We start from the raw sequence: 12,307 nt of genomic DNA, 5'->3' as shown, positions 1-12,307 counted from the left end.
ATTATGACTGTAGACTCTAGTGTAAAAATGGCTGGTGACATTTACTTCATTATGACTGTAGACTCTAGTCTAAAAATGGCTGGTGACATTTACTTCTTTATGACTGTAGACTCTAGTCTAAAAATGGCTGGTGACATTTACTTCATTATGACTGTAGACTCTAGTGTAACAATGGCTATATTTTTTTGTTATTTAAAATTAGGCCAGTGATATTTAGTGCATATATATTTTAAACGCAGTTTCAAAACTTAGGTATAGATTTATGAAATTACTTGTTAAAGCCACTGATCTCAGTAAATTTCTGTCCTGTAAACACTAGTTGTTCAGATCGAATCGTAGCACTTAATATCTTTGTTATACAATAAACGTTTACATGTCGTCTGCGACCGTCTTACAAGTTATACAATGTGTTGGTCCAAAAGAACCACACCATCTCTTTCCTGCGGAAGAAATATGAACTAATTTCCTTAATAAGCTGTAGTAATACCTAATGTACAATTTTCTGAGCGTTTTAAAGTTTTGACAACATTGTGACACAACATTAATGAACTTGTCTTAGAAATTTCTTTCTCAACAAGTCTTCTGTGTGCGGCACTGCAGCTGTAGAAATAATAATCTTGTGATATAAAAGCACAGTATGGGTGTTAATAGTTTAAATTGCATTATTCTTTAATGTCTCAGTATGGTTTCCAGTAAAAGTTATTATCTTGCTGTACTTTATTTGTTATATGCCGTTGCCCACGAGGTTTATTAATGCGCCTTACTTACTAGAAACTATTTTTAACTTGACATGATTCAGTATTATTGTATGTATATTTAGTCAGTTGGTTGATTTTATTCATGTTATACTTGTTTGTTTATTTAGTTACTTAGTTTAATGTTCCACCACACTAAATTTCTGTTTTTTACTTCATTTGAAAAAAAAATTCTCATTTTACTCAACTGTTATTTTTATGTTAATTCTCATACCTTTCTATGTTCTATTTTAGCTTAGCAATATATTCTTAAGCCATCGATTCACACGTTCTGTGATCTTTTAGTTATATCCCATCTCTTTTAAAAGTAGTTTTGTCTTTAAAGACTGTTGCCTGAAACAGTGTTTTCATATTTAACAGTAAGGCAGTAATGACAAATATAGAAAGGTTGTGATAATAATATCGAAGAAGTACAAAACAAAATCAAAGACAGAATAAAAGAACTAAAACAAGAATTTGTAAATGCAAAAATCCACCCAGCCGCACTGAGTTACAACCAAAAACAACTTTATTCCATTAAATTTGGAATCGGAGAACCTATTTGGTCTACGTTTGTTACCACTGCTTCTGTGACTGCAGGACCTTTTTAAACTACTCCAGCTATGACACTATCAATTCAAGTTCCAGAATTTAACGCCAGTTCACCAACATTGTATAATCGAGAAACTAACGGACTATGATGGAAAGGTACCATGGAAGTCATATCAGTCTTAGCTCTAAATAATTTCCAGAGTGAAGCATGTGGTGAACAAAAAGGTATTCATCTTGCTGATCACTTAAAAGGACTAATTTTAATAACAATAAGTAATATGCCAGTTACGAACTGTAACAAATATCGAGCATTGGTAGCTATCTTATCCAACAGGTTTGGAGTTACACACCACAAGGAATTATCCAAAACAAAGTTCCGGAACAAAGTACAGAGAAAAGAAGAGACCTTAGCCGAATATGTTAAAGATTTTGAAAGGCATGCCCAATTTTCTTACCCATATACCCCCAATTGAAATGGTGGATTCGCTGGCATATGACCAGTTTATAGATGATATAACAGGCGAGGATATGAGAGTTGGGTTGAAGTAAAGTAAGTGTACATCTTTAAAGGAAGCTCTCCAGTTGGCGATGGAATTCGAATCCGTTAAAGTCACAGATAAACTACTAAAGGCACCAATCTAGGAGTTACAAGATCATCAAATTGAATAGTGTTGAAACAACAATTCGTCATCATGAAAGTCCAGAAGAACTGAAAGTATTAGTTAGATAACTAGTCACACCGAATGGAGAAAATAAACCATAAAACAAAAAATGTTTCAAGTGTAACTTGAAAGGATATGTGGAACTACAAACAAAAGCCTGTAGGGAATAACAACTCTTTCCAAAGGACACTAGTAAGATAGAACTGATATAATTGTGAAACATGGCCGTTAACAGCCAAGACTGTAAGGAATCAGCCAAAGAGACAGAGCCCATCGAAATCAAAGGAGCAACAAAGATAATTAGTCATCAAGAAAAAATGAATTATCGGTGTAGTTCGGCTGGGAATACTCCTTCTGCCCCAAATGAGATAAGAAGTTCATTATTTGAGGAAAACTGTCCACTAGTTCATGGGTTTATTGGTAAAAATCCTTGCAGTGTGTGCATTGTCTGATTCTATGGTTACAATTGTTCAACCTGATTTGGTAATGAAAGATAGGAAACTGCTTCCAAAGATGAAGAAAAAAAGAGGGATTGATGCAAACAGCAGGTGAACAAAAACTATAGTAATAGGAAAATTGGAAGTTACCTTTAATGTAGAAAGATTCCCTAAACCTCTTTATGTGTGGGTAACTTCAAACAGAATAGTGCATATTGGGAACTGACTTCATGCAGAGACATGGATGCGAGGTTACATGGCAATTATCACACCAGATTGAACTTCTAGTGACAACAGAGGAAGTGGTCACTATGTCACCAAGAAGTGAAAAAATCTACATCTAGTGACTGGGGAGTAATGGAACCAAACACTCTGGCCTGTCCTGGGGGATTGGTTTTTGGAAAAGCACTTATGGATTTGAATTAAAAAGACGTCATACATGACTTTACCTGGGAAAGACTTTAATCAGCTTGTGATAAAATGAAAGTCACAATGAAGTTAATGCTGATAAAACTGGATTTCATCGAGATGATCTGGTATGACTGAACACTTCTCATCATAGGAAAGGATGAACTCAAAAATTAACTAGATGCTGGGAAGGACCATACGTTTTACAGAAAGGAATCAGTTATGTGGTTTGCGGCATCGAGAAGGCCAGGGAATCCAAGATCATCCACTGTGATAGTCTTTGGAACTGCGTTGGTGAAAAAGTGGCCAAATGGGCAATTCCAAAGAGAAGAACTTGATAGGAGAAATTAAACTTGTAAAAGAGCCCAAAGTTTCTGTCAAAACCACTTCCAGAGGATAAAGAAGGATAGAGCCACCACTGCTTTCATTTGACAACCTTCCCAAGGAGACAGACCTCTCCCCCAGTGAAGGACAGCAAGTTACGAGAAGGGAAAAGAAGCGTTGGTGTACTATAATATTTATGGTATTTTTGATTCATTTTAAACTCGTAATAATCTTAAAATTTTTACCTTTGGTTTGAATTTCGCGCAAAGCTACACGAGGGCTATCTGCGCTAGCCGTCCCTATTTTAGCAGGGAAGGACTCTAGTCATCACCGCTATAGTGGGATTGACCGTCACGTTATAATGCTACCACAGCATGTTTGGTGGGATGGGAATTCGAACCTGCGACCTTCAGGTTGCGTGTCGACCACCTGGTCATGCCTGGCGTTTACCTTTGATGAAAATATATCTATAATATAATCATTAAACTGTTGGTCTGCTGTATAATATTGAATAATAAATTAGTGCAATGCCATAATATTATTGACACACCTAAATTAACTTTGGTTAGTATACGAGTTAAAAAAGGACTTCAAAACTCATAAATATTATATACACATTCATTATTACAAGAGGCTTTGGTTTGCTGACCCAAACTGTGCTGATGAACCTTGAATAGGCGAAACTACAGTCCACAGGAGAGGGTGCAGCCAATCCAGGAATGCATTAGGCCTCTACATCACAGATTATATTTTAAGTTTCACCTTTGGTAAAAAGAGAAGAGAAGTAATTTATTAATGATAGTTTTGTGTACTGTTTTATTTCTGTATTAGGATTGTTCAAGAGACTTCACAATCCAGGAAGGGGCATTGCTTTAAGCTTTATTTCAATGTTTTGATTTAGATATGTACTAATGGGAACATGATGTTATGATCTGAAAATTGTGTGAAGTGAGTAAAAGATGAATACGGTATAAATACAAGTAAAGCGAAACAATGAATTAGTGACGGTAATGAATATTATTGGAGATTACGATTTCAGTTTCAAAAGAGTTATTCAGTGGCAAAAGTGAGATTTATCGTCTACAGTTACTAAATCAATTAGTGGGGAAATTCTGTAACTAACTTAGTACCTTTGTTTGTGGGCTGGGCTCAAAATTTCTTTTGAAACTTTGTGCACTTAGGCTTATAACTACAAGTGAAAGTTGACTGTATATAACGTTAAAGAAGAAATAAACCAATTCGTTGGTGTTACGTGGGCTAGATTTGGTATCATTTTTACTGAATAATCCAAAATAACCCACCCAACGATAGAATATATTGCAACACGTGCATCCAGTAGTGACCGTTGTCATTCAGAGCCGTGATGATGAATTATACAGCCACGGAAACGTTGGTACATTTACAAAAAGGTTACCTACACGGTTAATTTAGTATGAATAATTATGATAGAATAAGGCGTTGTAAGTTGTAACCATTGAGCTATACAACGACCAATGTTGTTCATAACCAGCCGTTCTTAACCAAAATAATTCAGTAGTCATATTCCAGCGCTCTCCGACTTCTTTGTTCCAGTACCACTTGAGCTTATCATAAGATTTCTTGTTATTCGTCTGATCCATACTGTCCAGTTAGAATTGTGGGTACAGCCCCGGTTTGTGTAAACCTTTCTTTCCTCCAGATGTTTACATAGAAAATGAAGCAACGTGTTGTAGAAGCAATAAAATTTATCGAAATAAAACATTACCAAACGTGTGTGTAAACTTACGAAAAGGATCATCACATGCTACTTTTAACCAATTTGAACAAATGACAAACGCAGTGATAGCTCCTCCATCGTATTTTTGACGAAATCCACCTACATTTCATAGGTGTTCATCTAGCATTTCAGTTTGTTGAATTTTAACCCACCCGAATATATTATAATGTAATGAAACTGGTGAATAGTGTAGAATATAACGAATGCATCGTTCGTGTTAAGACATTGGTATGGGCGAAAGGCCTCATCGGCAGCGACATGTAACAAGCAATATATAGTTTAAATTGCTATAAACTTTCAGTGCTGGAATCCGATATTGTGCCAGAAAAGAATTATGTGACTTAATATTATCATATGACTGATATTAATTTACGTCACACACAAACACTTCATCAGACGCCACTGAATAAAAAGTTGTTGCTTCGAATGAACAGCAGTACAACCACAAAGATAAACGTTGCAACCAGTGTTCTGTTTTGTTTTATGATTGCATAATTGTATTTTATTGCATGAACTATTCTCACTACTTATAATAGCGAAAATTATATTTTAACATCAGGTGCTACAGTAAAGTGGGTTGTTGATCATGTGATGTGTTTGAACGAGGTACAGGCTCATGAACCATAATTCTGACTAAACAATTAAAACTATACAATTCTGGCTTTCCTACAGCTGAGAATGTCAAATATTTGGCGTAATTTTTGACTTGCCAGGTGTTTTGGGGTTAGTGTTGAAATACTAAGTGAGCAAGTGACGAGATTTACTTCTCGTTTAGTATTTATGGAACTAGTCGTATGCATATCAAAATATTTGGTTAAACGCATATTTTGATTTGCCTAGTGCTAAGATTAATATTTTGTAATATGAAGTGTTGATGTACGTATTAAATATCGGGTTTAATTTTATGTATATCAATTTGGGGATACGTTATTGTAAAACAATTTTGAATATTTAATCATTAAGTCACGTACAAACAACAGCTAATATAGAGCTGTGTTAATATAGCATGTATCAGAACAATATTTTGACATTGTTTGGCGTTACGTGGGTAGTGTGATGCCATTGAAAACTGATCGCTTTTGTGATTCCCCCCAGTGGCACAGCGGTATGTTTGTGTATGTATGACTTGCGACGCTAAAAACCGGGTTTCGATACTTGTGGTGGACAGAGCACAGATAGCCCATTGTGTAGCTTTGTGCTTAATTCCAAACAAACAAACAAGCTTTTGGGATTGGTTGTTTGTTTGGCATTTTTTGGCGCAAAGCAACAGGTAACAGCCCTCCCTTTTCAACGCAGTATATTCATACACCCAGAATATAAAAATGTGTTCAGATCGGGGAATTATAATTTTCTTGGGCTTAATGGTATTGCAAAAAAAGGAACAAGGAACATCAAGAAAGAGACCTGAAACAAGTCGTGCTACAGCCGTGATTAGCAGAATGTGGCATATTGTAGCTGGTGAGAATCCATAAACACAAAGACAAATGGCGACATAAGTCACGTGCTCACATGTTGCTTCCATGACATATCAGTTCAACTGTCACATAACTTAAGCATCTGGAGAATGAAACGTGTATTCATGCTATTCCTTTTTTAAAACATACCTGTCAAGTCTTCGAACGTAGCGCCTAGGGATTTCTGTGCGATCGGGCTGTTAAAATGGGTGAACAAATCTTTCGTCATTGTAAACTAGAGGCTTACGGGAAGCATGAAGCAAGTTGTGGTGTTTTTAATATATGAGAGCCTTTTCTTGCAGTGGAAACTACACTACAAAGCTGTTGTCAAGATTCAGAACCTTGGATCCGTATGGGAGAAGAGCATTTGCTAGTGGGGTAAATAAATAAGGGGATTTACAGTCACTTCAGTAGCTGATGAGTTAATGAAATTACTTGCATTAAATTGGAAATAGCTGTCCTAGTCTTGTTATAATTATGCATTACATTGGAAATAGCTGTCCTAGTCTTGTTATAATTATGCATTACATTGGAAATAGCTGTCCTAGTCTTGTTATAATTATGTAAACTAATTTGTCAGATTAAACAAAATCAGTCGGGGGGGGGGTTAGTCCTAAATCCATATAATAAGCTAACAATGCAGAATATTTTTCTTAGAATAAAATTAAATCTCGATACAAAATAATGGAATTAGATATATTAAGCCTTCTAACCAACACTATTAAACTAATGAAAGTAACATTAAAGACAGAACACAGTATAACTTACACAACACATAAACACAAGGGGTTTGCTCTATCACGGATTTCATGTTTCTTGAGTAAATTAATATACGAAAATATTTATATACCCTCCCATTCCATCCCAACAACACCTTGTGACAAATGAAAGCTCATTGAACGGCTCCGATAGTGTATCTTCAGAACAGATTGACATCTGTATGCTATGACGGTGAATAGAAGTTTTTAGTCGTGGAACATTGTGGGTATGATATCTCGTATCTGGTACACGGTGCATCCCCTACCGCTGAGTGGGACCTATGTCTGCAAGTACCTCTAGTACTAAGATACATTCAACCTTTTACACGTTGTGGTGTACTAATAACTATGCTTTATTTGTCTGTTTCTGTGCATGCTTTTATTTTGTCCTTGTTGTTTAAAAATGTGTGCGTGTGTACGCTTGCTGAATTACACACATTACATCAGTCATAACTCTTAAGTTATAGAAATAAATTGTAAACTTTGCTACCTGACAAAATAAATCATAGTGATGATTGGCAAGGAAGTACGTATTTAATTGTTTTGCCGGGCTACATAATTTAGTTTTACCACAGTGTTTTGGATTATACGTACAGTGTAAATGTACTTCGAAGGTAAAACGCATAAAACAACCCTGAAGGAAAGGAGTTAGATAAAGAAGTATTACTATTTGTCAGCCTTAACAATTCATGGTCATGAAATTTCAGTCGACGCTGAATCAGCGTGTTAAGCTACTTAACGGATGACTCACATTGAGTGTTTCATTGCCACTGTTTGATAAGTTAACACCTTTTTATACTTAGTGCTTCATTCTGAATATTAGTTATAAATTTAAGAATTAAGCACTGAAGATTAAAAAAAAAAAAGAAGTGTTTTCTTCCAAACAGTGAAAACGGAAGTTATGAGTAGAAGAATTAACAGACAGGCCTACCATTATTGTTAATGTTTTAAAATCACTTATTAAACAAACAAGAAAGGGTCTTGTTTTTAAAACTCGGAACGTAGCTAAGTTTATATTACTAGCTGCTGTTTATATTAGTAATTACTAATCGTGGCATTCATACCTCATTGAAAATAAGAAAGTGAACATTTTCTTAAAAAGGATTTTTTCTTTCTAGGAAGTACTTACTTCGGAGTGTTCGGATTGTGCTCTTTAGTTATACGCAACTCGTTGCATCAAAATGATTCAATGCACAGAGCCCAAAATTTTCATAATTTTTACTGATATAAACTGTCATGTATTTATATATTACAAGTCAGACCGTTTATTGAAAAAATAGTTTTTTTAGAACTCCAGTTTCTCAGCACTACGTTTAAAAATTACATCAATAAAGATATAATCAAACCCTCACGTACAGCCCTAGTGAATGCCGTGTGCCTGTTGTGAGGAGGGTACTTTTATTTAGAATTGTGTTCTATTATAAAGAAATGGTTGTTGCATATACCACAGTTATTTCTTTAATTGTCTGAATCTTGAATACCTAAAGTGTGAATTTTTTTTATGGATTTTTTGTTTGTGGTGCCATTCAATAGATGGCGAAAGAGTTTTGGTTACATACATGCTACGCCCATTATAGTTAGAAGATAAGTAAAAATATATGCACGGACTGTTCTCTTAACGTCAAAAACTTTTAATTGCGAGATTTCGGACCTCTTTCCAGAGCTTTCATCGGTTAGTAATGTTTTGAATCAGATAAGAGAGCCGAAACCTTCCAATTAAAAGTTTTTAACGTAGAGAACAGCCCGTGCATGTTTTTTTTTTTACTTTTTTTACATAAAATAAAGTTCTCATCATTCTTTATAGTAAGAGTTTGAAATAAAAAGATGTTCATAAAGGTAACAAATCTTTGCATGCTGTAATTTTATGTTCGGAAGCACCATTACAGTCGGAACTGATGTTAAAAAATTACTTTCTGTAAACCTCGTACATTTTTTTTATTCAAGACGTAAACTGTGTATTCGGTTAATTCATTGTTTATCCGCTTTTAAATATAACTTCGTATCCTTCGAGAATTACAATCTATATGAAACTTTATTCCTGTTTGTCACTTAATTGTCTTTATCATGCTTAATTCTAAGTATATAATTATCAGAACTCTGAAGAATCATGGTATTTTATATTTGTAGTTAACAATATTTTCAGTAAACTTTACGGCCTCGTTATTTTTTTTTTCTAACCTTTCGCGTGCACTTTTTAAAATTCTCTCCTCTTTTTGGTTTCCATGGTGACTTGACTTTGTGTTTCTGAAGTCAGATGTCATAAGATTAAGGGCCGGGCGTTGTCCAAAAGTTAGTGCCTGGACGACTTCGAATCTGAGGATTAATGATTCGCATCCCGTTGCCACAAAAACTTTCTTTGACTTTGGGGCATGGATACGGCATAAAAGTGACAGTCAATACAGTATTCGGTTAGACAAGAGTAGTTCGAGTGGCGATGGGTGTTTTGAATAGCCATCTTCTTTCTAGCTTGTAGTTCAAGGTTACGGGCAACTGTGTGCGTGTACAACCTCTGTGTAGTTTTGCGGATAAATTCGTCAAAACAAACAAACACAAAAATAAAATTGGAGACAAAAAAAAAGTCCGTAAGTACTCAGATTTAACTTAATTTGACTTCCTCTTAATCGTTGATTGCCTACGTGCAGAATTGAGTTGAATTTCTCTATTTGTGTAATTAATCGTAATATTACTTTAGCTGTGCTAATAAAACCTTTTCTAGGTGAATCTGGACTGGGAAAGTCAACACTTATCAATAGTTTGTTCCTGGCAGACCTTTATAAGGACAGGAAGATCCCGAATGTTGAAGGTAAATGTCATTTAACTTAGTTACGTATTTCAATTCGGTTTTTTATCGATGTTATTATTAATATGCAAAAACCTGTTAACTGCATATGTTTTTTTCAACATTTCTCATGTAGAATGTGAGGAAAACATCAGCAGTTAACTTACTTTTATCACAATTGTTAGGCCTATTAGTTTTGCAATATTTCAGCAGAGTAGGTTGATTTTTGCTTCTTTAATTTAAGATCTGTATTATTTTCTATAAGCTTTTTTATGAACTTAAAACAACTGATATTAATTTTGACGTGAGGTTGGACGACTATTGGGAGCTTTTCGAAAACAAAATTGCCCGCAACTTTGTGAAGATGGAAACTCGTTACCATAAATTTTGTGGACGTTATATGCTTGAAGTTTATTTAGCAACTTGAATGTATTTATAGTATAAGATAGAATTTTATAAACGTTTATAATCTTTATGAAAATAAAAAAGGTAATGTATATTGTTGTGTAATCTATATAAATATAGTAGTATTGTCTGTTGTATGTTCATGTAACTACTTCGCAGGGTGTGGATGGATCTTCACTAAAATTGGTATGGAGGATCATTAGGTCCATGCAGGGGTAAATACAAATTTTCAGTTTTACGGGCGTTTTTTACCATTACTTCACCAAATTTGATATGAAGGTTTGTTGTGTCCATGGTAAGATACATACAAGTTTGCGATTTCACATTTTGTGTTTTGCAGTTCATATGGGCGTTTTTTACAATTACATACAAGGGAAGCAACTTTTCATGTCCTAAAATAAGATAACCTTTCATTAATCACAAATTCCAGCTAGTATAACAATACTTCAATTTCAACCCTTAACTACGTCCTTAAGATGCATTTTTTTGTACACAGGTTTTATTCACAAAGAACGTTTCTTCACTTATTATTTTTAATTGTATTTTGTCTCTGTGCACTAATTATATTCGTTGCTATTTGAAATGCAAATGCCAATTTCACGGAAAACTTTTAAACCTTAACGCTAGGGCGGCTGCAATAATTTTATAATCACTTCGGGACAACAAAGCGTGAAGTTTCTTGTAGACACTTCCTTTCTGTATCTTAACATCTTACACGCGTGAGCAGCGTGTGACATTTTTAGTTGCTACTTCCATCACATTGAAAGGGCATAATGAACCTGCTTGTGATAAGAATTTAATTTACTTCGGTAATCAAAGGTATAAAAGTTGATCTGAGATGTTCAGTTCTTCTAGAATACAATGGAAAATATACTTTACATCTGTCTAGCAGTCAAGAAGTGGGTCATTTAGAAGAATGGGTACATAATTTCGCACTTTTTTATTCATTACATTAATGGCGTTTTTAATCCTAGCTGTATGTTTCATAATTGGGCTAAAATAGCCTAGTGGTTAGAGTACCAGACTGTGAAACTGAGGGTCCTTGGTTCTAGTCTTATTGTTGCATTTTTGGGCTACCATAATAAGAGTGATGGTCAAATTTCACTATTCGAGTAGAGTACCTGAAAATTTGGCAGAGGTTGTTGTTGACTGGTTAACTGCTTTTTGTCTAGTCTTTGAGTTCAAAATCAGGGACGCCTGTGCGTAGATAACCATTGTATAACTTTACACGAAATATCTGAAACAAGCAAACGAACCTTTTATAGTTTTCGAATTTGAAGAGAGAGAGAGAGAGAAGTAGGAACAATCAACATTTTTAAAATTTTTGTTTCTGTAATGAAATTAATCCATTTAATGAAATCTATTTGCATATTTCAGTTAAGGAACCTAATTTTACCAAATTACATTCTTTTTGTGGTTATATTTGTTAATGTTTTATCATACAGACTTACAAAATCGTGTTTAATATTCCAGTTATTTTTATTTCTTTTGTAAGAATTGTTTTTGTCATCTTAATAACTGTAGAAAAATTGGACAGAACAGTAACTATTGAGAAGAAAACCATGGAGATTGAAGAGAAAGGGGTCAAACTTAAACTAACTATAGTGGACACACCTGGGTTTGGAGAGGCAGTCAATTGCGAGAACAAGTACTGTAGATAAATGTATTCATTTAAATTGATTAAAATGCAAAAAAGATAGTAGAGATGGCATTTGCATCATCCCTACATAATTGCATAGGCACAGGGTGTAGTAGAATGTTAACAGACACAAATAGGATAAATTAAACTCTATTGTGATTGATGTTAATTCTTGCCTGTGCTAGTATGTAGGGATGACACAAATATCATCTCTACTATTGCATTGTTTTTAAAGGATTTATATTAGCCATCCCGATATTTACTTACCAGTTTGATTTTTTTTTCTTTAATTGTTTGGTTGTTTTTTTGTTTTTTTTTAATGCAGTGTTTCCATAGATATAGAAAAGTTGTATTTATAACCAAGTTCTAAATACAATGAGGTTCCAACTGTAATATTTA

The 12,307-nt window shown here is 34.4% G+C and overlaps 1 protein-coding gene across 3 annotated transcripts in view; it reads left to right on the top strand.

Moving 5' to 3' along the window:
• The window catches only part of LOC106464885 (septin-2-like), a 47,727-nt gene that overhangs the window by 17,301 nt on the left and 18,119 nt on the right, over positions 1 to 12,307 (top strand). The window contains exons 3-4 of one of the 3 annotated variants that reach the window (XM_013925047.2): positions 9,802 to 9,888; positions 11,794 to 11,917. In XM_013925047.2, coding sequence (XP_013780501.1) covers positions 9,802 to 9,888; positions 11,794 to 11,917 — 211 coding nt within the window. Of the gene's footprint in view, positions 1 to 9,801; positions 9,889 to 11,027; positions 11,190 to 11,793; positions 11,918 to 12,307 lie in introns of those variants that run through there. The other 2 variants (XM_022392688.1, XM_013925050.2) reach the window with 2 other exon arrangements.

The sequence above is a fragment of the Limulus polyphemus genome, unplaced genomic scaffold, assembly GCF_000517525.1.
Source record: "Limulus polyphemus unplaced genomic scaffold, Limulus_polyphemus-2.1.2 Scaffold1770, whole genome shotgun sequence".
Taxonomy (NCBI): Eukaryota; Metazoa; Arthropoda; class Merostomata; order Xiphosura; family Limulidae; genus Limulus; species Limulus polyphemus.
This window is presented reverse-complemented; position numbering and strand designations above follow the sequence as displayed.